This window comes from Tetrao urogallus (assembly GCF_951394365.1).
Source record: "Tetrao urogallus genome assembly, chromosome: 2".
Taxonomy (NCBI): domain Eukaryota; kingdom Metazoa; phylum Chordata; class Aves; order Galliformes; family Phasianidae; genus Tetrao; species Tetrao urogallus.
The window spans coordinates 85,596,776-85,623,354 of record NC_136814.1 but is presented as its reverse complement, the minus strand read 5'-3'; the positions used below and the strand labels follow the sequence as shown (position 1 = coordinate 85,623,354).

Sequence of the window (26,579 nt, the reverse complement as noted above, 5' to 3'; positions counted from 1 at the left end):
GTGACCTCACTTTAGTGCCATTGTTATTTCCCAAAATCTCTGCCTGTTTTAACTCTGATTGTCCTGCATCCAAGTGTTGACCTCCAGTCACTTGTTATTTGTCTTCACTGGCACGTGGCTCATGCCTCTGTTTGGAGGAAAAATACCAATGAAGGCATTTAATACTCTAATTAATGCCATGCTTAAGTGATTACACTGTTTTTATATAGATTAATCAGAGGTTTGAGCAATCTTATCTTGGTGCAAAAGATACTGAGGCTGAGATGTGTTTAAATACTTCAAGTATTTTAAGACATCTTGAAGTATTCATAGAAGAACTGAATTTTCCTGTTTAGACATTCTTCTCATGTGCTTTACGATGTTAATGTTTATCATAATTATTATGGTGATGGGGACTGTTGAGAGGCCCCAGACTTGAACGTACTGACTGCACAGTCATTATGCATCTTACTAATGTTGTGTGTGTGCTTCTGACAAAAAAAAGAAAAAAAGGGCAGCTTATTTTAAGCAAGAAGTTGCTGGAATCATGTGTATGTCATGTTCCTGTGCAAACTCACAGGGAACAGAATTGTCTTGAGCTGTTCTCAGGTCCCTTCTGCTGTCAATGTCAACAAGATTTAACCCAGACAGTAAAAATTGCCTGTTTACTCCTGTTCCTGTATTAAAACAGGACATTAGAAAACTGTGTTTTGGTAGCAGGACTGTGTAGTCTGGGCAGTGAGTTGGTGTCATGGCCAAGAGTCTGTGAAAGGCTTTGAAAAAGATGCAGCCACCTCAGAATACATGCTTTGCTGCATGGGTCAGAAGATCAGCAGGCATTTGCAAGTCTTCCTCTATGTAGCAAGACCAGTATCAGAGGGCTGAGGTGGGAAGTTGTGCCTTTGTATCGTGGGCTGGTCTAACCTGTTGTCCTGCTATAGAAATGCAGCTGAATATGAGGACATGTAAACAAGGTTTGTTTGCTTTCCAGTGGTATCAAATCTATGGGCATTATTCTGGACGGAGGAAATAGGTGAAAAACATTTACCACAGAGGGTTGCATTGAAAAATTAAAACAACTGTTGGTATTGGATGAGCTTCAAAATGAGAAGGCAATTTACCTGAATCGTCTCTGTAGAGCTATTACTAGCATGCAAGCGGGTGGGTTGCTTGGACGGGAGCCATCTTGACTGTTGTACCTCGTGAACCATTTTGCCATTTCAGCAGAACTGCTGTGGTAACTGTACTATATGCAGGCATTTAAACAGAGGGGGAAAAAACAAAGAAGTTCCTGTGTATGTTGCAGGTTATCGACTGTGTTTCCATAGGAGAACGTGAATTTCCTCAGAGGTATGAAATGTAGGCAGGATTATCTGCTTTTTGTTGATTAAAACTAACTTCATAACTTCTTAATTTTCTTCTATGCTGAAGGCACAACATGTGATGAGAGATTCATTCATGTTAATAGAGAGTTTGAGTCAGACCAGTTATTCCTTTACCAACAGATGTTTGCAGCATGCACAATCCTTTGACTGTATCTTGACACCTGCTATTTTACAATGCCAGTACTGATACAAAGTGCACTTCTAATGAATTCTGGACAGTGTTGAGGGCAAAGCTGATGGTAGGTTAGGAATCATCATGCCTGTGCTGACACTGGTACGAGTGCCAGAAATTCTGTTGACAAAAGTGATTCTTGAGTAAGTTGAGGACTTTCAGCTTAGCTGTGTCTCTCAGAAACTCATGTTCAAATTATTTAATTGCTTGAGCTCCTACGTCAAGGGGCTTTCTTCTTCAAGGAGCCTGGCTGCCTCATGAGATTGTCAAGACCAATGATGTAGTGATATGTGATGCTTTCCTGAATTTTCAGTTAACACAAGTGTCAGACTGCAGATGATTAGGTTACAGCCTTCAGCCCCTGCTGTCCAAAGAGGCTTAGCACAAAGGGCATGAGCATCTGTGGTGTGATGCAAAGTAGCTGCACCATGCCTACTGGAGTGACTATGGGCTTTGCACTTGCTGCTTTATTTACACAGTTATCACAGTGGCCACAACTTACAGCAGTAGGGACTGATAAGAAAATCACCCTTGAATTGTGGCTTTGTGCTTAGCTACCACAGGAAGTTGTTACTAGCTTTGGTATGTCAGTGACATCCCTTAGATGTGTATTTGAATATATAAATGTGAATATATATATGTGTATATATATACATATATATAAGATAGAAGAACTCTAACCAAGTGGATGGACTGGGAAGACCTCACCACCCAGACCATACAAACAAAGCTTCAAGGTTTAATTTAACCCGATTGTGAGTTTTTAGAGAGGTGTGTAAAATGAAGATTAAATGAAAGTCTGTGACCACCATGATATTGGCTGCAGTTGCAAAAAAATGCAATTAAAGCAGAACTGGGGATACAGCTTTATTTATAGTCGCGCTGCACAGAATGAAGGTCTGCAGGGAGAGAGATGCAGAATGAAGCTTTAGTTTGCATAGAGGAAGAGATGGCCTTCTGGGTTTTTGAGCCCTCAGCAGGGAGCAGCTGCACTTGCATTTATGGATGATGTCACCTAACAAAGAAACAGAGATCAGAGTAGTAGACATTGGGGAGGAGTATGTGGGGACTCAGGGATTTAGTGAAGAAGGAATAATCAAAAGGAAACCAAGGAACATTGCTGTAAAGGAAAAATTATCACAGATGTTGTACATGACTGATAGCCACATTTGTGGCTAAGTTGAGCTTGAATGAAGTAATTTTAATGATATCGTTATAAGTTAGCACTGAAATTCACGTGTCAGATGTAAAAAGGAAAAGGGACAATAGTTGGTGAGAGAATTTTGTAATATTTATCTCACTGTGTATCGGGATAATAAATAGACTGAGAAAATAAGGCGTTACTGAAAAAACAGAGAAAGCATCATAGGAGAGGACAGGGAAGTAGGGTGCAGTTAATTCACGTGTGATTAATGTGTGAAACAGTCATGAGGTGTGTGGGTACGGTAAGGCAAGAGAGGAGGATGAAAGTCAGGGAAAGGAAATCCAGTTTTCAGCGTGGTGAGGAAACCTGATGGAAACTATTGAGGGAGTGGTAGTAGCTGGGGAGGCTGTAAGAGAAGAGTGCCGGAGGAGAGGAATTATTCTGAGGCGTGGGCAGCTAATCCAGATTCAGGCTGACACTTCGGTGTCAGACACAGGCTGACATTTGTGTTCTGTGGCAGTTTAACCCTCCCCTTCCAGAACAGGTTTCTGAGGCTTGGCAGGTACTGTTGTACTGTATCTCTCAAGGAATGTTACTGTGTTTACTCCCATTCTTAGGATTAATCTTCCTGATCACTGATCTCTATGCTCGTACGAGATTTGTTTTCATGATTTTTTCTTTTCATTCTATGAGGAATTTGGTAGTATATAAGAATAGAAGAGAGCAGTAGGATTTCTTTGAGAGAGTGGGTACAATTGGAGTTTCTAAGCTGTTGCTTATTTAACAAAACATACCGGAAAAGAGGTGGTATCTTAAGATGTCCTGACTGATAAATTGGGCAATTGCTTCTTCTCTGACTGCAGAGGTTCTGGGAGCTACAGAGTATGCTAAGCCTTTCTTACAAGAGAAACAGGAAATGCCTGATTTCTTCAGGTTATACATTCTCATTCATTCTGTCTTCAAAGGTGCCAGCGAAAACAGAAGTGTATGCTGATGAAGTGTGTGCAAGCTGAGGAAGTGTGGGTGGGATGAGCAGATGGTGGGGTGGGTTGGAGACCGGCTGAGTGGCCAAATCTAGAGGGGGTGGTGGTCAGTGGTGCAGAGTCTAGCTGAAGGCTGATAACTCTCAGTGTACTCTGGGAATCACTGCTAGATCCAGTTGTCTTTTACGTTTCCTTTAATGATTTTGATGATGAAACAGAGCGTGCCCTCAAAAAGTTGGCAGAGACACAAAACTGAGAGAAGGGGGACCTGGGCAGGCCGGAGAAGTGGGCCGACAGGAACTTTGTGATGTTTCAAAGGGAAACTGAAGTTCTGCACCTGGGGAGGATCAACCCTGCTACATGCTGAGGGCCAAACAGCTGGAAAGCAGCTCCTCAGAAAAGGACCTGGGTATCCTGGCAGATCCAAGTTGACCGTGAGCCAGAAATGGTCTCTTGAAGCAAAGAAAGCCAACAGCTTCCTGAGCCGCATTCAGAGGACTGTACCAGCAGGTTGAGGGAGGTGATGCTTCCTGTTTACTCAGCATGGTGAGGCCATCCCTGTCCATTCCTGGGCTCCCCACTACAACATCTTCCTAGAGGTGCCACAAAGGTGCATAGACACAGACCTGGACATCTGTGGTTCTAAATGGCTATACTTGAGCAGAGGGGGAACAAGATGGCCTCCAGTGGCCCTTCCCAGCCTCAGCCATTCTGTTATTCTGTGATCCTTGCATGGAGCATATTGACTGAAATCCAGGATCTCTTGAAAGCAGAGTTCAACCACAGGATACAGGCATTCTACAAACAACATTTGCGATCACTGTGATCTGTACAGTGTGGAAAGTCAGCCCAGTTTTTTCCAACTTAAAAATGAATCTGTTCAATCAGTTGATTGTTCCATCTCTTTGATTGACAACTGATGAGTTCTGTACTTAGTTCTTGCTGTGTAGTTGCTAAAGCAAGCTGAATTCCTGTACCTTACACCTTATGTGTTCAAACATTTCTGCTTAGGATTTTTGCCTATAGAGAGCCTTTCTTCTGATGGTTACAGTCTTATTCCTGATTTCAACAGGGACACAGAATCATAGAATTGCTCAGGTTGGAAAAGACCTTAAAGATCATCAAGTCCAACCACAACCTAACCAAACTTCCTTAACTCTAACCACTCTCTGCTAAAGCGTGTCTCTGTGCACCACATCCAAACAGTTTTTAAACACATCCAAGGGTGGTGAAACATTACTGCTTTTTTGCCTGCCTCATCAGGCAACCAATGTGACACCTTTAATCTTTGCTCTGTGTAGATTTGGGTGTGGAGGGTGGCATTGCAGACAAACATCATGCTTTAGTTTTTGGATAGACAAAGTCAGTACAGTCTGAGACACTGACAAACCTTTGCATTAGAAAAAAATCCTAGATAACTTTTGGCCATTTACTGACCTCTTAATGAGTTAGCTTTTACCAACTCAAAGATTTGAAAGAGCCCAGCAACTGCTTTCATGGGAAGTTGAATATGCATTAATATAGTTAGGTTGGGGCTGGAAGTCTACCAAATAATGATCAACCTTGAGATCACTGGAGACAAAGTGTAGCTCATGAGACTTCTAACATGCTTTTGAACCACCTTTGAGTCTGAGCTGATTTTTTTTTTCTTTTTTCCCTTCCAACTAGGCAGGAGATCATCTGTTGTAATTGTTTTGAAGTTTCATAGATTCTTTGAGCCCTTCTGGTTCAATTTATCATAGTCATTGACTTGCGATCAGTTTTTTTATGAACTGAGATTAATACATGGAAAGCTCAGTATATGATTGGACACCTACCACTTACTGTGTTTGAACTATGCTTTCATGTCCAGAGGCTTCAAACCATATATACTAAGAAATAGAGGCGTAGCCCGTGGAGTGGTGTTCCTTCAACTGTGCTTTATACAAACCTGTCCATGATGTAACTACTCAGCAGTATTCAGTTACTGCATATTAGTAGTAATGATAAATCGCAGAACGGGCAACTTATTCTTAAGACATTTAAATGTTTTGCATGCTGGTTTGTGCATACCTCCTTTCCAGTATGGATGTGAAACCCGTGTTATTACAGCAGTGTAATCAAAGTGGTGTGACTGGTAAATTAAAAGAAAAAAAAAATTGGAAAGATGAGGCCTGAATTAATGCCTAAGATCCTAGACTTTCTAAATGAACTGAAGTAGTAACTTATCTACGAATTGTTTGAATATTCATAACTATTCTAATTGACAGTAAAACCCACTTTAGTTAGTAATCTGCTACATTCTGGAAGAAATGGGCCTCAGGCTTGCTTTCTGCCTGTGTTGGGGAAGTCAGAAGTAAGCAGAAATGAGCTGTGCTCCAACACTGTGTCAGAGGGTTGCCATTGTGATTTCTGTTGTGGTAAATACTCTGATTCAATAACCAGTTCCAGGAAAGCCAACTTCTTTATTTAATACTGAAAGAAGCTATTGAATTTCTCACTGCTCCTATCCTTTGCTATTTAACCTGCTATGCAAGTTGCAGTCTGAAGAATATTGCTTTTTCAGTTTGCCAACTTCTTTTGTCAAATTGCCTGGAAAAAAAAAAAAAAAAAAAAAAAAAAACACCTCCAGAAAAGTGCTCTGAATGCATTTTTATTTAAAATGGCAGCAAACCAGAGAATGTGGTACTATGTCTTGCTACTTATTCATCTATTATGCTTATGCCAAGAAATGAGTTAGGGAGTGATTGCCTCAACTGTTATATCTCTAACAGGTTGTCACAAATGGAATTATCCACTTCATTTGTAAGAGAGAAGCAGCAATATATTTATTGATATAAAACAGTGATTTAATAAAGCTTAAATGTGAATAAGATGACAAGATTTGAGACGGCAAGGTACATTTTATAATTTACTACATAGAGGGTAGAGGTCAAAACATTCATCCGGGGACCCTCCCTTTGAGTCAAGAGGTTCAGAGTGGATCCCCTTGCTTTATAAACTCCTTCAGCTATGGAAGTCAGGAGCCTAGGTGTGGCTGAATCCATTTGTAGTCTCAGACTTGGTCAACGGTTAATGTGTAAGGGATTGTATGTGCACGTTCAGTCTAAGATGTAATCTTTGTGAAGCTAGCAAAGTTTAAACAGCCTATTTTCAACAGTGCTCAGTGATGGAAAAGGGGCAATGGGCAGAAACTAGAACTAGAATGGGAAATTCCATATGTATGTGAGGAAAAAGGTCTTCATTTTGAGAGTGACAGAGCACTGAAACAAACTGCTCAGGGAGATTGTGGAGTCGTCTTCTCTGGAGATACTCAGAACTTACTTGAATGCTTTCCTGTGTAACCTACTGTAGGGAACCTGCTTCAGCAGGGTAGCTGGACAAGATGATCTCCAGAGGTCCCTTTCAGTCCCTATGATCTGTGATTCTATAAAGCAAACTACTGATCATTTACTGAAGATCTGTATCAGCAAGGTGTCTTGTTGTCAGGGTTGCCATAACCTTGAGAGGTATCCCAACTTTAATGATGAGTGGTGTCCTTCACAGGTCAGCACTGGGACCAGTGCTGTTTAATATCTTCATCAGTGACGCTGACGGTAGGATCAAGTGCACTCTCAGCAAGTTTGCAGATGATATCAGGCTGTGTGGTGCAGTTGACACACCTAACAAATGGAATGTCATCAGAGAGACTTAGTCTCCAGCAGTGGGCCCAGGCAAGCCTCATGAGGTTTGATAAATCCAAGTGTGAGCTCTTCTACCTAGCGTGTGGCATCCCTGCTGTTAGTGCAGGCTGGGGGATGTCAGGATGGAGCACAACCCTACTAGGAAGGACTTGTGGATACTGCTCAGTGGCAAGCTGGACATGAGGCTGTAGTGTGCCCTCATGGCCCAGAAAGCCAACTGTATCCTAGGCTGCATCAGAAGAAGCATGGACAGCAAGTCAAGGGAGGTGATCCTGCCCTTCTACTCTGCATTGGTGAGGCCTCACCTGGAGTGCTGTGTCCAGATGTGGAGTCCTCAGTACAGGAGAGACATGGGCCTGTTAGAATGCATCCAGAGGAGTACCACAAAAATGATCCAAGCAATGGAACAGCTCTCCTGTGAGTACAGTCTGAAAGAGCTGGGGCTGTTCAGCCTGGAAAAGAGAAGGCTCCAAGGAGACCTTTCAGTATCTGAAGGGGAGCTACAAGAAAGAAGGAGACAGACTCTTTAGTAGTGCCTGTTGTGACAGGACCATGGGAAATGGTTTCAAATGAAAAGAGGTGAGACGTAGATTGGATATAAGAAAAAAGCTGTTTATGATATGGGTGGTGAAGTACTGGAACGGGTTGCCCAGAGATGTGGTGGGTACCCCATCCCTGGTGACATTCAAGCTCAGGCTGGATCAGCAGCCTGCTCTAGCTGTAGATGTCCCTGTTCATTGCAGGGGACTTAGACTAGCTGACTTTTAAAGATCCCTTGCAACTCAAACGATTTCATGATTCTATGAAATCCTGCTGTACTGCCCACTATTGTGCAGTACAGCTGAAGGGGCTTGTGAGATGCTCCCTATTTATGGGGTGACTGTCATAGTCACACTGCTAATGTCTAGCACTGAGGTGAGGCTGTGGTTGGGTCAGTGCTTGCTTGATTAGCCATCAGCCACTGAGCATGGTGCTGGTTTCTCCAGCAGCCAGCCAAAGCTGGAAAGCAGCCAGCATGGTGGTGAGATGGTCAGACTGGAAAGGGAAGAGTGAGGGGGGCACACCATCACACTTTAGGGCCATGTGGAGCATTAAAATGGTCATTAATAAGTGGGTGAAACCACTTCTGTAATCTTTTTTTCTTTTTTTTTTTCCTTTTTTTTTTTTTTTCTTTCGTAAGTGATTTTAATGGTGTTTGGTTTGGGTTTGTGTTTTTTTTTTTTTCTTCTGTTTTGTTTGCTTTGGTTGGTGATATACAGGGAGGTATCTGTTCTATCCAGGTAGCTGGCAGCTCTGAGAAGGCTTTCACAGGCAGTCTGCTAAGTGACTGGAGAAAGGCATTTTTAACTGCAGTAGATATCCAGAGATTTCTGGTATCTTTGTGGATTCATGAGTTCTGTTTGACACTAGCTGCTGGATTTTATTCTGGGAAACATGAGAGTCAGCAATGCTGCTGCTTAGGCAAGGTGTATGTGCCAGAGGCTGGAAATTTTAGGAAGTCTCTTTAAACACTTAATTTGTTTCATTGAAAGTCACACAGTCAGTGATTTAGATGTCTGTATCAGAATCTTCTTTGTCTCTAAACATAATCAGAAGTGCTTCTGTTGCTGTGACCATAGAGGAGACTGAGTTTGTTGTGGGTGTTATGCAACCTCATTACAGAGACCATCTCCCAGAACAGCAGGAGCCTCTGGGGAGAAAATGAATGTATGATGGGACTAATTGACTTGTTTGGTTTTTAACCCTTAGTTTTCTGAGACTCCATTTAAAACAAGAGTGGGGATAAAAAGTCTGGGTGTACCAATCCCTACTAGACACTTCAAAATACCACTGTATGCCACTATATATACACATGTTTTGCTGTGGTTTTCAGATAGGAACAAGGGCAGTTCAAATACAACTTACAATGCTGTTATAGTAAAAGAAATGTAAGAGGTGTGTGACTTTTTTTTCTTAGAAGCAATGTTTAATTTATATTTAATTTGTGCATTTAAGGTTCTGATAGTGAAGAGGATGACGATACCAAACTAACAATGAGAAGGAGTTTAGAAGAAATAAAGAAACAAGAAGGTCTGTTTTAATTTTTACTTCTTTTATTTTCAAGAGTGCTGTTATTTACAGAAGATTGAGAAGCTAAAATCATTTTTATGTCATGACCTCTTAAGAATACTCTCAAAAATGTTCTGAGGAATCATGAGCAGTTAGGAATACTGGGAGTTAAAAGGAAAAAATAACTTTCTATCTTGGAAAGTATGCCAGCAGACTCAGCATTTATTTTTATTGGTTCACCACTGGGTATTGTGCTGTTAAGGATGTGACTTAGCTCACTTGATACCAGTTCAATATTAACTCTGACTGGGAGTAGAACTACTGTAGTTCAAAATTGGATATTGTATCTAAAGAAAGCACTGTTGTCTCCTGAAAGACAGCTGTAGATGAATGCACAAGTTTGAATCAGCAGAATGAATATCTCCTCACATCATATCTTTCCTTATTGAAAGTATTTCCATCCTTTTGCTTTGTGCTTAATGCTGGTGCTTGTGCCATGTGGCCGCTTAATTCTGATAACAGATTACAGTGCCCTTTGAAAGTAACATTGCTTGAAAGGATGGGCTCTCACTTTCTACTTGATAGAAATAAAAATAAATAATAACGATAAAAATAAATGCATCATACAAGTGCAATGATAAAAATAACTGAATCTTCCCAGAATTCATTCATTTACACATTTACAAACTGTTAATCGCAGTTATTAAAAAATACAGGATATTCATCCATGTTCCTGTAAATCTGCCATGCTTGGGTGCCCCCAGCATTGGATATTCCCAGGAGTGGGTGGCGTTTGGTGCATGCAAGTTGTCCCAGTTCTTCTGTCTCTGTACAGAAGACATCTGAGCTTATGAGCCAGCCTGGCTGCAGCGGTGTGCATGGCTGTAGAACTGAGTAAGAGGGAAGGAGGAAGCAAAATCAACCCCAGCAATGGATATAAAGGAAAAAGAGTGTAGGAGCTGCTGAGAGGAGAAAGCTGAAGTGTTGGGGACAGAAAAAGCTGCTTCAGCAGCTCCAGAGAACACAGGACAATACACATATCACTGTGGAATGAACTGTATGACATTGGTAACAGTCATAATTTCAATCTTCTTCTTTTTAACTAAATGATCTCAGTGATTTAATGACAACTTACTTTAATGAGAGCAGTTGCCTGTAGGTGGGGCTTTGTTTCCATGACCGTCTGCTGTTTTTGTTTCAGAAACTAGCCTCATTCTTAGTGGTATCACGTGTTGCAAGAAAGTCCAGCTGGATGAATATGTGTTTACTGACATGAGAGAGCATTTTTTGATTCCAATTCTTTTTCAAAACTAGGCCTCACGAAAAATCTTAACATAACTTGAAGTTATGTACTTCATACAAACAATTGCATAACTATAATGAAAAATTTTTAAATGTTATGTTTGTATGTGTAGGCTAATGGTATCCTGGGGTCTATTAAAAAGAGCACAACCAGCAGGTTGAGGGAAGTGATCCTCCCCCTCTACTCTGTCCTGGTGAAGCCACTTTTAGAATACTGTGTCCAGTTCTGGGCTCCTCAGCTCAAAAAAGACAGGGATCTCCTGGAAGGTCTCCAGCAGAGGGCCACAAAGATTATAAAAGGCCTGGAGCATCTCCTGTGTGAGGAAAGGCTGAGTAACCTGGGGCCTGCCTTCAGCCTGGGGAAAAGAAGACTGAGAGGAGATCTGATAAATGTTCATAAATATCTAAAGGGAGGTGGGAAGCAAATAGATGAGGCCAGGCTCTTCTCAGTGGTGTGTAGCGATAGGACAAGGAGCAGTGGCCTAAAACTCAAACATAGGAAGTTCTGTACTAACATGAAAGAACTTTATGGTAAGGATGATGGAGCAGATTGCCCAGAGAGGTGGTAGAGTCTCTTTCTGTGGAGATACTCAAGACCTGTCTGGATGCCTACCTGTGCAACCTATTTTCTGTTATCTGCTTTAGCAGGGAGGTTGGACTCGTGATCTCTTGAGATCCCTTCTAACCCCTGCAATTCTGTAACACATGTAGTTATTCATTTTCCTTTGTCATAGGAAATAAACCAGTCATCTTTTTGTTCTAGAATGTGCCTGTGTCCTCCTAAAGGAGAAGATGAGTTGTTTAAGAATGATAGCATATCTGAAAGCTTCTTTTAATTTTTCTAGCAGTGTCAGTGTTATTTACCATGTTTATCTTTAGGATATGTAATTCACTAACGCCAAACTGTTAGTGCCTAACACAACCTAAAGGTAAGGCTGAAGCAGGGCTTCTATTTAGAGAATTATGAAGGGTGTTTATGAGAGGTTGTTAATAAATGAGATGAGTCCCATGCAGTCTTGTTCCTACCATCAAAAATGCTACAGCCCTGAACTGGACTGTTCTTACTGTTAATGGCTTTATCTCTATTTATGTCCACCTAACAACAGTAGTGTTAAATTCCAATTTAGATATCAGAGTATCTATTGATAAAGAACTGGAGTGAAAACACTAAAACCTCTCTGCTCGTCTTGTGTGTCTGTCTTTATTGTAATATTTTACTTTTATTAGTGCATATATATGGGTGCTAATCTTGATACGTGACCAATAAATACACAGTTGCATTACAGTCTCAAACAAACTGTGGGCTGATGCTGCCCACAGAAGTAATCTGTTGCTTTATGTAGTAGTAATACTGCAGTTGTGTTTGGCTAGTTACCAACCATCGTTTGAAATTATAATCTTTTTTTTGTATTCATACAGAGGATGATGCAGAATTAGAAGAAGCTATCAAGAGAAGCCTTGAGGAAATGTAAATGAAAATACTTCTGTATGCTAATACTTTGTCATCAAAGCTGCTCACAAAAATGGAAGCTTGTTCATCTATTTACAAAGGCTTAGAAATTCTGCTTCAAAAACATGTTTGTATCTTGAATTGTTACATCTATAATCTCACATTCTCTGTAATGCTGATGGGCAGCTGGAGTTTATGGATATCTGCTGCAATATATTCTGTATGATAAAAAATACATTTTTAAGTCTTTACACATTCTGTTTCTAATGGATGATGGCAAACTCTCACTGGTCTAGCTGTATAAATTGTTGCCCAGTCAGTGGGCTGATGTTACTATATGTTCAGTTGTTTTTTGTTTTGTTTTAATTATTTTATTAATTGGTTCTTATATTTAATTTTTCTGTCACAAAATGTGATTGTCTTTATTTACTTTTCCATGTGGTCTTTGCAACAGATAAAAATAGTAAACTTCAATTGTCTCAGACTGACTTGCTTAGCTAATCTTGTTATAAAGAGAAGCTTAGTTCCCAGACATGTAAGTTGAACATAGCCTCAACTCTTGTATGCAGATGGTCTTGTCTTATAGACCACAGGTTTTTTCTATACGTTGTCTGTTATAAATGGCAGAATCAGGACTGTGAACTGCACAGATAGTTTCTGTTGTCTTTATTTTTATAAATGTGTCTATTTTTTCAATAGTAGCACAGAAACGATGGCTTGAAGTATGCCAGGTTTGGTACCTCCTTCTGATCTAAGGAAGGAACAAATTTGAAAGTGAACAAAAGCCAAGTAAACTTTCCAATTCCAGTTTGAAATAGACGTGAATGAATTTCAGGCGTATAATTCCTATATACTGGTCATCTTTACTGGTCCCTTCTGTTTATGAAGATGTGGCCTGGGATAAAGAAATTGTGGTTGTTGTTTTTGTACTGTCCTTATTTTTAAGTGAATAATTCTTTTCATGTTTAAAATGAAGCTGTCTATTCCACCTTTCTCATTTCCCTCTTTTAAAATACTAATGCTGGCTGTCCAGCTTTACCAGCTTATTCTACTTTATAATGATTGTTGTTAATCAGTAAGAAATATTGGTGTAACAAAATGCCAGCTTTTCTTTTTATCCATTACCTTGTGAATTTGCTTGCAACTGTTGTAAATCTAATATTTATTATGCAAAAGAATACTTTTGGAGAGCATGAAAAGAAGAAACCTAGATTTTACTTGCCATCACTTCCAAAGAATTAGAATAACTACTGTATGTTGTCATGATTAGAAAAGCTGGAATACTGACGCTGATTTTCCTCATGTATTTGCTGTCTCTCAATCAACTCATCAGATTCTTCACTAGTTTTTATCTCCAAACTCATTTGCAATCATACAACCTGAAGAAACAGTTGAATCTCCAGAAAACAGATTGAACATTTTCAGTGAATTGGCTCTGAAAATGCTACAGAGTAAAGAGAATCTCATGATGACTTTTCCATTGCATCAACTGCTTGTTTTCCCACTGTAAATTTTGGATTAATAGTTCAGTTTGGGGTGTGCTGTGCCATACTGCTGCTGAGCAAGCACTGTTCTAGGAGACACTGAGTTGCCTTCAGCTAATGACTCAAGCTAAATCAATTTCAGAATTTTTCACACTGAGTTCTAATATAAAGTAGAATGAGACAAAGCTTTCATTATTCCAAGTAAGAGGTTTTGGGAAGTTTTCTTCAGCACAGGCACTCAAATTGCAAATTCCTTTCTCATTAAAAAATGTTTCATCTTGAGAAAGTTCTTAGCTTGACAACAAATGTCTAAAACCTAGCTAGATAATCTTCTCTAGAGTCCTCTGTGTTAGATCTTGAACATAGACTTTATTCCTCACATTTCATTCTGTCATAAAATTTAAGGTTGATTTTACCTGATGAGCCTTGACTTAATAAATTGCATTAAAAAAGTTGTGTGCACATAGATTCTCTATTCTCAGAGCTGTAGTTATTAAAGTTAGACCTGATGTACCGGCCTCCTCATCTGCTTACTGAAACAAGTAGCAAATCCCAGCCTCTACTTCTGTGGCGCTAACAAACCAGCTAGGGTTCTGGTCTGTGCTCTTCTTACAGCAGGAGCAGTGTACAGCATTACCTGTCTTGAAATCTGTCCTTATTTTCTTTGAGACTCATACTCTGAAATTTTTCTTTGCAAAGTTTTCTGCCGTTACAGGCCTCTGGTAACTGCTGTTTCCAGAAGGACAGAGAAAATGAGGATTCTTAAAACCCTGCATGTACAGACGTGTGACTTGTTAGTCACCAGCTTCTCATGGTACTGCACCTTGTTCTTCAGCTGAAATAAGTGTCTTGTAAACATTTGTGTTTCAGAATTTAATGTTTCTGTCTGGGAAATCTTGTTCAACTGGCTGAACTCTGAGGTTTGCCCTGGGTATTCTGCGAGATCTGTCTGCGTTTACAAGCACAACTTGTATATTACAAGAAGCTTGCCCAGCATCCCTTTGTTCTTGCTCTTTTTAAGAGAATTTGTTTCTATGCTTATGTTTAAGTTTGCCCTTTGTTACTGAAAAGTAATCATCTGATGCTTTTTTTATTTATCTATAATGAGGAGAAAAACTCATCTCTACCTGGCAACCACTAACAGCCCATTTTAATGCTTTTAACTTCTGCTTAGTGCATGCATAAGTACAACAAAACTCATAGTCTCTCAAGGTTTAGTACAGTCAACGTACGAAGGTTTCATGTTGTTGCTTTATGGCCTTATCCTTTCAGCTGAAGGAATGCCTCTATTTTGCTCGTATTCAGAGACCAATTCAGATATGAGATAAATTGCAGCTGTAACATGCTGTAGCCTTGAACTTCATGCCTGCCTGGTTGCTTCTGTAGTGCTTAATAATAAGTACAAGAATATGAAGGGATGAGATTAGCTTACTATAAGCTACTTGCTGTGTATAGGTAGTAGTGGCATGTCTTTGGGTGATGACTTGATTTTCTTTGCTCTTCAAGATGCACAGAAATGACCTCTGCTGTTCCGATCGCACTCACAGAATGCAAACCTTTACCAAATCTTTACCAAATATGGTGAAGTTTTAAAGAGGTATGAAGTTACGCTGCCGTCTTTCTTAAAAGGAAGTGTTCTATCATCTGCTTACGCTGCCCTAGCGGTGTTTACAGTGACTGCTGTAAATTGGGAGGAGGTGAGGATGGATGACGAATTGTTTCAAAATTAATTTAGAGGAATTGGTTGGCATTAACGCTAGGATGCATTCTGGCAATTCTTTCCAGCTAAGTAGCTTCAATAAAGTCTTCATCTGCATATTTCTTTAACGTTTCTAACTTTCCACAACTTTCCTCTAGAAATTCTAATTCATGAATTTTCTGGGTCGAATGATATTGCCCAAGATATTATAAAAATTGGAATAAGTCAGTCAAAATTTAAGGTAAGTGACAAGATAAAGGAAGTGTGCATTCAGATGGCAAATCTATGCATGTACAGAACGTTAAATTTGAAGTTCTTTTTCTGAATCTGTGGAAGTTTATTTTCTCAGACTGCAGTAGTGTATCTTCTGAGAGTTGCTCAGTCTGTGTTTTGCTCAGAGCTCTGTTGAAAACATACCTAGCATCTGTGGCTGCACAGAATTGGCTGGCTCTTTGAGCTGTGTTCCTCTCCATGAGAACAAAATGCTGCTTGCCCTGAAATGGTCACACCAGCTGAGATAGGGGACCTCCCTCAGACTTCTGACAAGCTTGGGACCGCAGGGCTTGCCTGCGCAGTGAAATGACTGCGTACAGGCAAACACAAGCTAGCTTTAATTAGCATTGGAAGCAATAGCAGGAGGCACAGTAGCAGGTTCAGCAGGTGCTAAGTGAGGGGCCAGCCTTCTGTAACAAGGCAGTACATATTTGGATTGAAGATGTACCTTAAAAGCACATGTTGGCTCATCTTGTTTCCTGTGCTCCAAGCTAACTTTGGCTGACTGGCCAAAGCTGTGGCAGCACCCCTATGGTGTGTATGGGAACTGTTGTGTTTCCATAACACCTGTGCATAAAGAAGCTTCTTCAGATGAAGGTCCTGCATCTGAAGGGAGGAAAAGGATCTGTCGTGGCATTTCCATGGGTGTGGACTTTCTCTTTGATCCTCTTCCATGACAGCTCATATGTAAGTGTTCAGGTATGTGACAAGGTATGTATCAGGTCTGGAATAAGGCAATGTTGGAATGGGCTGCTGCTGCTTTTGGCGTGGATCATTACACTGCCTCTGGACTTCCATAGATCAGGTGTCTGAAGCCCAGGAAAGCTGCTCTTTCTGCTGCCCTGACAGATCTTGTCTGCGTGAATGAAAACCCTCTATGTATTGCTTTGTTTCATCAGTGATGTGTACTTTTCGTGATGCTGTAGTTCAAACAAGAGAGCTGCTACTTCAGTGTGAGGTGCACACCTTCTTGCAGACCCCTCCCCAGTGCCTATGGGGCTGGGCTGTGCAGGCCAGTCACACACACAGCTGTGGATTAGACAGGGACAGAGGGACATCAGCATGAAGCAGCCCTGACCTGGCCATCACCTTCATTACAGACAATGAGGAGCATGAAATCTGTGCTTGGCTTCAGGTGTGTGAGGGCCCCTCCTCCTCCTTCAGGCCCTGCAGGATCTGATTGCTGCCTTGTGTGTTGCCACACTTCTTGCCACATTTCAGCTGTGGGCCACCTCCCTTTCCTCATAGACTGACCCCTGCCTTCTTCCCAGCCACCTACAGTTCTGGAAGAGCGGTGACAACTGACCCTTTTCTATATCTCACCAAGAAACAGAGCACCTAAGGAGAAAACGGGACATCTCTCCAGGGCAGGAAAAAGAGTTTCCACAGTCCTTCCTAGTTTCTAAATGGGAATGCACTCTAGGCTGCACAGTCATTGTGAGTTTTGCCAGGAAGACAAAACTTTTTTGCTTTTAATGTGCATTTTGGTTCCATTGTGCTGTTATGACTCCCAGGGTAAAAGTTTTGCCATCAGAGGATAGGTCACATGGGGTGCTTTTGTACACAGCTAAGAAGCGTTCTGTGCCTGGATTTTGTTACAGCTCCTACCTGCAAAGAAAAAGTGTTCATAACCATCCAGCTGCCAGTTACTTGATTTTTACTTTTTAAATACAGCCTGACTGATATGTAATACATTGGCATAGGAACAATAGCAGGATCCTAGGAAAAAATGATTGCAAATTGTGTCATGGCTGCAAAGGCTTTCTGTGTTTTGTGTTTGGGTTGGGAAGTGGTATTAATCTTTTCTACACACTGTTGTCAGATGGCTGGAGCAGTTCACTTGAGGTTGTTCACACAAGCTCACAGGCAAGGAGCCTCTCTTATCCATCTATGTAGAACAAAGAAACTCGGGCAATTAATTTAATGAGAGGGCTTGGGACATGATAGCACTCTGAATGGACAAGCCTGAGAAAACAGCTATTTGGATTCACAGCAAGACAGGAGCACAAAGCAGTATCTCTGCGCAACTCAATGCCTCGCAGCTGGCTGCCAAAAATTGGGCTGCTGGAGCCATGCAGAATTTGCTCAAACCTGGAGTTGGAGATAAGCAAATTCTTTTTTAAACAGTCACAACAAAGGCAAGCAAAGCCTGCGTGTGCCTTCAATTGCTGAAACTCGAGGAACAAGGGGTTTCTGTGGGAGCTGCTTCCTAAGCTCCTGCAATGGAAAGTACTGCTCCACTTGGAGAAGAGATATGTGATCTTCCACCAACGTCATTACTGACTGTGGTTCCACTGTGTTTCCTGCCATTAAATGTGCATATAATTCTGTTAGGGATTGAGGGAGAACAGAAACAATTTCCAACATAAGCCTTTGTATTGTCTAGACTGCAGTGGTTAGAACTGCTGCTTGCAGTGAGTCAGGGTCTCCTACAGTCAGCACCACGGTGCTGTATGTGGGGTCATCTGAAGAACCATGGTTGTAAGAATGCCAGTTCTGGCTCTGCTTACAGGCTGATTTCCCTCCTCCAAATTTTCTGCAGTCCTTGTACTAATAGCACAAGACAGACATGAAGCTGTTGGAGCAGGTCCAGAGGAGGCCATGAAGATCATCAGAGGGCTGGAGCACATCCCCAATAAAGAAAGGGTGAAGGATCTGGGTGTGTTCAATCCAGAGAAGGGTCTGGAAGACCTCACTGCAGCCTTTCAGTATTTACGGGGAAATTATAAATGGGAGGGAGACCGAGTTTTTCATGGTCCAGTAGTGATAGGACAGGGGCGAGCAGTTTAAAATTAAAAGAGAGGAGGTTTAGCTTAGATATTAGGAGTAAATTCTTTACTTGAAGGGCGGTGAGGCAGTGGCACAGCCGCGCAGAGCTGTGGTGCCCCATGTCTGGAGGCGTTCAGGGCCAGGCTGGATGGGCCGGGCAGCCGAGCTGGTGGGAGGCAGCCCTGCCCACGACAGGGGGGGTGGCACTGGGTGGGCTCTGAGGTCCCTTCCAACCCAAACCAGTCCATGATTCTATAACGGCCATTTCCTTTGCTCCGGTTTCAGCAAGAGAGCAAGAACGACGTCGCCGCCGACGCGGTGCGGCTGTCAGGAGGGCTGCGGGGCGCTGAGGCCGGGCGGGCACAGTACTGGGAGACGCGCTGCGGGAGCTCGGCGGCCTGCCGCGGGTGACCGGCGCGGCGACCCCGGGCGTCAACGCGGGCGGGACGCGGGGCCGGATCGCGGTGCCCGGCGGGCCGCGCCGCGAGGCGGGGCGCGGAGGCGGGGTGCCGCGGGGGCAGGCGGCGGGCGGGCTCCTTCTTTGGCCATGAGCGGGACGCCGGCATTCGGCCGCCGCCGCCGCCTGCGGGACGCGGGGAGGGAGCGGCCGCCGCCGCCGGCAGCGGGCGAGCGCTATGGCCCAGGCTAAGATCAGCGCCAAGGCGAGCGAGGTCGCGCCGCAGCAGCAGCAGCAGCAGCCGTGCGCCGGGCAGCTCCGAGGCCGATTCTACCGCTCCACCTCCATGGCGGACCGCTCCAGCCGCCTGCTCGAGAACCTGGACCAGCTGGAGCTCAGGTGGGGCCGGAGCGGCGGGGATCGCGGGTCCGGGAGGGAGGGAAGGAGGGGTCGGCCGGGCCCGGCGGGATGCCCCGCTGCCGGGAGGGGCTGCCCGCCGCCCGGGGCCGTGCGCGCGGGTGCGTGGAAAGAGGCGTTTTTGTGCGAGAAACGGATTTTCCCGACCCGACGGCTTTAACGCCAAGCCGCTGCTCTGTGGGAAGGTGCCGGGAGCTCGGAGGTGAAGGAGTGCGGTAACGCTCGTGCCTCGCTCAGCCCGGGCACCGAGCACGGCGAGCTTCCGCGCTTCCAAACCCTCCGTGTGCGCGCCGTGCTGCCCGCACTGACGTCTGCCTCTCCGAAACCTTCAGTTGTGATACAGACGGCGCTGCACTCTGTGCACGGTTGTATGTTTTAGTAGCTCCGGATACAGCCCGTGTTTCACCACTGCCCGGGTGAGGTGGGCGCCGCGGATCACGCAGCAGTCCCACACAGCCCGCGTTGCATTGATCGGCTCTCAGAGCCACTCGGGATGCTTCCAGGTCTTTCTGTAATTACAGAGCCCCGTGAGAGCTGGGTTTTTCCCTTTCTGCCTGCATCGCTTTGCATTATTCAGCAGGCAGCTCCGCGGAGCAGCGTGTTATCCTTTCACCGATCAAATCTCCTCGCAGCTCTTCTCAGGCTTCTCTGGATTTGACTAAACAAAGTCACTGCCTGCAAACAAGTCTCACTGCTGGCATCCAGATGGAGCGCGGCAGTGTGTAATTACAAAATGCTGTGCTCGATAAGCAGGACAGTATGCAAAAGTGGGTTTTAAATGTGCTGAGCAACTCTGACACAAAGCAGACAGTTTGGTTAGCCAGAAATGAGGGCCAAAATGAAACCCTCCTGCTTGCCGTGGGCCTTTCAGAGAGGTATATTTCTAAGTGTGGAATGATGGCAGAATAGAGGCAAGGTGCTCTGATTAAAGAAGTCAGCCAAGTTTTGGTTTTCCTGTGTGTGAGCAGTGAGGGTGCCTCGCTGTGAAGCCATGTGAATGTCAGGAGGAAGATTGCTCGGGCTGCAGATGGTGTGGCTGAGCTGCAGCCCTGCAGGATGTGACTTGTGGATGTCACCAGTGGGAACTGCCATAGCACATCACGGAGTTGTTGAGGGGCTGCACGAAGGACTTGGCCATGAGGTGACCTAAGGCTGGCTGGGCCTCAGCAGCCCGCATCCCTTTGGGAAGAGCTGTTCCGAGCTGCCCTCCCTTCCCTGCCTCCCCCAGGGCTTATGATGGGCTGCCTTGGGCTGGTACCCGCCAGCACGCTGCCATAGGGGTGCACGGCTCCTTGGGGCGTTGCAGTTCCTGCCAGTATTTGAGGCACCTCCGGGAGCTGCTGCTGGGTGGTGCCCAGGTTTGGGCCCCCGCTGCGGCAGAGGGGCACTGCAGGCGTTGGTGAAGGCTCAGGACGTGCCGCTGCCCCAGCTTGCTGTGCGGTGCCAAGGGATCTCACAGCCGTTGGAAGCGGCTCTCTGTTTATGAGTCACTGTGTTCCGATGGCCACGTTAAATGGACGTGTAGTTCCAGGTCTAACGATGCACAAACACAGACACCTGCTTTTGTTTTCTTTCTTTCCCTTTATAACTTCTTGTACCTTTTGTTCTGTTCTCTGCTGGATTAGCCCTTTTCCCACTGCTCATTTTCATGAACCCCGGCCCAGCAGGAGCAGCTGAGGACAGCGGGCTGCAGGGTCCCACTTGGCCTTGGCACTTTGGCTGAGCTCTGTTTCAGGAAAAAAGCCGAGGCCTCGCTGAGCGTTCCTGATTCCTTTTGGAAATGCACCTCCACCTCCAGCAAGCGAGCTGCAGTGCGCTATTTCTGCAAGCCCATGGCTAATGCGTTATTGCAGCTGTCCCAGGAAAGCGGATATCACGTTTCTGCTCACGGAACAAAGCGCGGGTTGGCCCACCTGTTCCTCCGGGGAATGCTCTGCTCATGTCCATGGCATGCAGGGAAGAACGGCATGGAACATCTCATCGCTCTCAGACCAAGGGAAGTCAGAAGCGAAGAATGGTTCTTTTAGTCTCAGATGATCCATGGAATACTGAGCTAATGCTCAAAGCAACAGATACACTCCAGTAAGAATGTGATTGGATTTTTTCACCCAGCAGAAAGAAGCCCATACCGCTGCACTCACCACGGTAACGCACAGACCTGAGAGCCTTCTACGAGGAGAGGAGGCTGCCGGGAGCAGGTTCTGCCTTAGGCACTGTGCCCTGCTGCCAGGAGAGCTGGCTGAGTAGGGGCAGTGCAGGAGGCCACAGAAATGGCCGCTGGTGTGACAGGGTGTGTAATCCTGTCTGTCAATCCGATACCCCCTTGTGACCTTTCCTGGCCCCCTTCTCTGTGGGCAGAGATATATATTGCCAGTTCAGATTGTATTGACATATGGTGATTTATTTTCTTTCTTCCTCTCTCTCTCTCTCTCTTTTTTTTTTTTTTTTTTTTAAGAAAGTCATTCACTGAAATATCTGGTGGTAGGAACTCAAACCATCGCCTTGATGAAGCCTGCCCAGCATCTCCTCAGCACGTATCTCTACCTGTCTTTCTGCCTACCCAGGCTGCTGGTTCCTCAAGCAGTCCTGTCCTTCTTGGGCTCCAGCTCCACATAGCTACGTCTATGCCTTTCTCAGTCCTTTTCTCCTGTCCTCTGAGTGCATTTCTCAGACTCATGGCTCAACTCCAGAAGCCACCCCTGCGTGTTTCTGAGTGAATCCTCAGAGGTTCTCATGGTCTGCTCCTCTGGTGCTGCTGGGTGGTTATAAAAGGAGCCTATAAGTAGAAAGGGAATCAACTCTTTGAAAGGGTAGATAACAGCAGGACAAGGGGAAATGGTTTGAAGTTGAGGGAGGGAAGATTTAGGTTGGATGTCAGGGGGAAGTTCTTTATAGAGAGAGTGGTGAGGTGCTGGAACAGGCTGCCCAGAGAGGCTGTGGATGCCCCGTCCCTGGAGGTGTTCAGGGCCAGCTTGGATGGGGCCCTGGGCAGCCTGGTCCAGTGTTAAATGGAGAGGTTGGTGGCCCTGCATGTGGCACGGGGGTTGGAGCTTCATGATCCTTCAGGTCCCTTCCAACCTGGCCATTCTGTGATTCTGTGATTTCCTCAGCAGTGGTGCTGGGAGCCAGGTGGGGATCAAAGTGCTGGGCTCTGCAGGTCTGTCAAAGCTGAGGTTGTTTTGTAGGGTTCTCCAGGCCTGGCGTTCTGCTAGCAATTGGTCAAACTGGGCATTTTTGGACATGGGAGAGGGGAAGCTGTGAGATGCTGCTCTCTTGTCCCTTCCTTTGGGATGTGCTTGGTTACAGAGCAGTTGTGTGTGGGGCTGCTATTCGTGGATGCAAACACTAAAACATGAAAATCCCAGGGGCACCCTGCAGAGTGGTTAGAATAATTCCCAGGAAGGCGTTATCTCAAATATATTAGTTCTCAAGATTTGGTTATAAACTTACGTCAATCAAAGGTGTGATTGGTAATTTTTTTTTTGTACACAATCGTTGTCTCTGACAATCTGGCTTTGTAGGCCTTGAACTGGTACCTTGATCTTGGAAGCAGCATTATTTTAGGCACTCACTTTGGAAATAATCACACTGCTCGTAGGGCCCAGCAGAGCTCAATGAGGGCAGACCTTTGCTTTTTAAGTCAGGACAGTGCCAGACCTGATTTGATGTAAAAATGCTGTTAAAAGTGAAATTCTGCACTTCTAATTTTAAGCTTTCTGGGGACCAAAATGGACTTTCCAAGCTGCGACAGTGCTATTTTTTTTAAAAGGCACGGTGAGGCATGTATGAAATTATAGCTAGACTTCCTAAATTATAAAGCGCTGACATCTGAAGTATGAAGTGACTCCACCTGCCTTATTACTCTTACTAACCCATCCAAAATAACAATTAAGAATATTTGCCCTTGGCAAGAATTTGCATTGCATTAACTTTTCCCATTCCTCCTCACATTAACATGAAAGGGAGGGCCTGAAGCGTGTGCTTTCACTGGGTAACTCAGCTTAAAGATTTTGTAAAACAGAGCCATTCCATGAGCTCAGCGTGTGTGAGGTGTGAGAACTGAAGGCCGTGAGTTCCTGGCCCCACCTGCCTCCTTCCTCTTCCCGGCACCTCCTTTCCCGTGACCCCTGCTGCCTGCCAGCCTGTGGGGAAGGAGCACCGGCTGGTCCCGTCCAGCAGAAGCCGTCGATGACCGTCGCCGTCCTGTGGCCGTGCCCAGCTGTGGTGCTGAGAGGAGCACGGCTCACTGGTACCCAGCAATTGAGTCAGTGAGGCTAGGAGGAAAGAGAAGTGCTTGTCAAGCAAATGGCCAGCGAAGAGCACTCTAAAGCAAGGAAGAGGAATGAACTGGATTACCAGTGCTTTGGTTTGCTTCTGCTTTCTGTCCAGACTTAACAAATGTGTCAGACTGGCTGCATTTCCTGGCTGTTTGTAGCATCGAGGTCTCTGAGCTGTGTTGAAAGCAGCCCAAGCCGTTGGCCAGGCTCGTGTGATGTTTTGCTTGGACCTCTGGGAGTCTCTGCAAGTGCCCAACTTTGTTCTGCAGGTGCAGTCAGGAAGGTGCCTCCCCTGGCCCTGCTCTCCTAGGCAGCTGTTGTCCTTGTGCTGCTCTGGGTGACATCGCTCTGAGCAAAAGCCCTCTCCTAAAAGCCGTGGCAGGGAACAAGCCATGGGTTACGGATGGAGACCCAAGTTTCTCATGTAGTACTGTCATATGCTGGAGACCAGACTGTTGCACTGTGCATGGTGAAGAGTGGCAGTTCCACAGCACACAGCTGGGCAGCTCTCTGGCTGAACAGCTCATGGCACAGTGGTGCCTCGTGTCCGTCCCCTTGGCAGCACTGTGCCACGTGTCAGTTTCAGCACGGTGAGTCGTGCAGGGAAAGGGTTTGATTTCAGGATGGCTCAACTGCGTGCTTTCCTGCAAGCCCAGAAATAGGAGCTGACCAGAATGGAGCTTCATCCTCTGTGAGTCACAGAGCCTCCTGCCAGTTTGCTGCATCTCTTATGGAGAGAAACAAACCACAGTGACGTGAATGCAGGCGCTTGGCAGGACAGCCCCATAAAGGCAACAGAACACGCTCACCTTGCCTGTCTCGCCCGTTCCTCTCTCCCTGTGGTTCCTCACAAAGGAGCTGTAGGGTTTCAAAGCCGTCCTTGGGTTTGACAGTCCGTGGGGCCTGGAGCTGGGTGGTAGTGCTCCTTCCCTGGAAGATCTATGGGAGCAGAGCCCAGGACCTGGGGCAGAGGGGCCTCACTCTCGGCTGAGAGCCGATGGCAATCCACAGTTTTGTGTGGGGTCAGGATGCAGGGATGGGTGTAGCTGGGCTGAATACTCGGACTGGCTGTCCAGTAGGATGCAGCTTCTCCAAGATCCAAGTAATTGGTAAAACAAATTATTTAAGATTGTAATTGCTGGTTGTTTTTTATTTATTGGCTCATTTGTTCACTTTTTAAATGATGTTGTGTCTTGAAAAATGAAGTTCTTATATAGGAGGAGGTCATGGAGTCAAAGAGCCTGGACCACAGATATTTGCGAGCTGATTGCACTCGCAGTGGGGTTCTTTTATTGATATTTTTTTTTCAGTTAAAGATCCTGGCAGATCCTAAAGATCTTTCGTTCTAATATTGAAAGAATTTGTTTGGTTTAACTATGCCCAGGGTAGAGGCTTTCCGTGACGCAGCATCTGCTATGGAACAAGAAAAAGAAACCCTGCTAGAAATGATCCACAACATACAGAACAGCCAGGACATGAGGCACATCAGTGAAGGTGAGAAGCTGCTTTGCCATCCCCTTCTGACTGCCCTAAAAACAGAAGAGCAAGGGGAGCTGCTCCAGTGCTAAAGGCACCATGCTGGAGCTGGCTGAGGATACCAAAGGGCCGTGTCTCACTCTGAGGTCCCCTTTTCCTTTTTGTTAATGGCCCCTAACTGCATCTGGTAGGCAAAATACTCTTCCGTCTGTGGCCTTTCATGGTGCTGTATTTTATGCTCTTCCTCACAGTGGCATTGAGGGTCCGTCCCTCATGTGCCTGCTTTCATCATGGTTAATGCTTGCTGATATGATGCTTTGCTTTAATGTGACAGAGCAAACACTGTATCAGCAGCGGAAAAAACATTGCTTCTACCTTTCATAAAGCTTACAACCTAATTTCAGCACAAAAGACACAGCCTCTGTGACATGGGTGGGACTCAGGCAGATAGATTTAAAAACTCTGGCCCCTGGAAATCTCACTGATTGTGGCTTCTTAAAAAAAAAGAAACAACAAACATCCGTGTTGGAAAGTAGCAGCACTGTGCTTGTCTCGGTGATGTAATTGGCACTGGAAGATGTTAGCCAATAACGCAGGATACCTTCTGCTTTCGCTTTAGGTGAGAGAGAAGAACTTAACCTGACCGCCAACCGCCTGATGGGCCGAACGCTCACTGTGGAGGTTTCCGTCGAAACCATCCGGAACGCCCAGCAGCAGGAGTCCCTCCTGCACGCCACCAAGATGATCGATGAAATCGTCAACAAGCTCCTGGACGATTTGGAAGACGCCAAAATCCGCTTACTGTCACTTTATGGTGCGTGCACGTCTGACGTGCCGGCGGGACCCATCGATCAGAAATTTCAGTCCGTTGTCATTGGATGTGCTATTGAGGATCAGAAGAAGATCAAAAGAAGGTTAGAGACTCTGCTCCGAAACCTGGAGAATTCTGAGAAGTCCATCACGTTGCTGGAGCATCAGAAATCCTCTCTGCGGCAGTCTTGCAACACCAAACAGGATTAAACTGCCTCGTGGCTACTTCTGGCAAACCACAGAGTGATCAAGTGTCCATAAAAGCACACGGAAGCTAAGGAAGATCCCTGTTTACAAGTACACGCGTATACACACATACACATGCTCCACGGTATCTTGGATTGCAAGGTGCAGGCATTCTATGGGTTTCGGTAGCATTGGCATTTTATTTCAGCAATAAGGAATGCTATCATGATTTCTTCTGTAGAGTTGATACTGCTCTGTTGTAAGTTGTAACGTGCTTCTGCTGAACTGTCAGAATCAATCAAAATCTTGCCTGTCCTTCATTCTCCTCCTTTTTTTAAAAAAACAACTACAGTTGTTTTGTCATATAGTGAGGTACCAACTTTTCTCTGCTCTATACATAGTGTGTGAAATAGACTTTTGGGGGGAAAAAAAGACAAATCCTGGCAATAAACAACAGCAACAACAAATCAATAAACTGTATATTGTATTTTCATAAACAACACAACGTCTTACTCATTACGTCACTGTTCATTGGACTTAGAAGAGAATGACAGCTCCTGTGTGTGTCCAAGGAGGCTCAGAGCCCCACTGAGCAGCCTGTCGTTGTGCTGTTAGTCCACTGAAGGGCAGCATTCTGGCAGGAGGGGCTGCACTGCTCAGTCCTG

General features: G+C 44.7%; 2 protein-coding genes across 2 annotated transcripts in view; both read left to right on the top strand.

Annotated features, from left to right (window-relative positions):
• ZNF451 (zinc finger protein 451) overlaps positions 1-12,148 on the top strand; it is a gene marked incomplete at both ends in the record, with an annotated part of 37,274 nt that extends 25,126 nt beyond the window's left edge. Inside the window, 2 exons of the mRNA XM_079532819.1 lie at positions 9,321-9,395; positions 12,096-12,148. Of these exons, the coding sequence (XP_079388945.1) occupies positions 9,321-9,395; positions 12,096-12,148 (128 nt within the window). The remainder of the gene's footprint in view (positions 1-9,320; positions 9,396-12,095) is intronic.
• A 6,838-nt stretch (positions 12,149-18,986) lies between these two features.
• On the top strand, positions 18,987-25,938 carry BAG2 (BAG cochaperone 2; the record flags this gene model as incomplete). The annotated part of the gene is made up of 3 exons (XM_079550531.1): positions 18,987-19,147; positions 24,827-24,936; positions 25,538-25,938. The coding sequence occupies 3 exons, from the start codon at positions 18,987-18,989 to the stop codon at positions 25,936-25,938; spliced, it is 672 nt and encodes a 223-aa protein (XP_079406657.1).
• Positions 25,939-26,579: the final 641 nt, after the last annotated feature.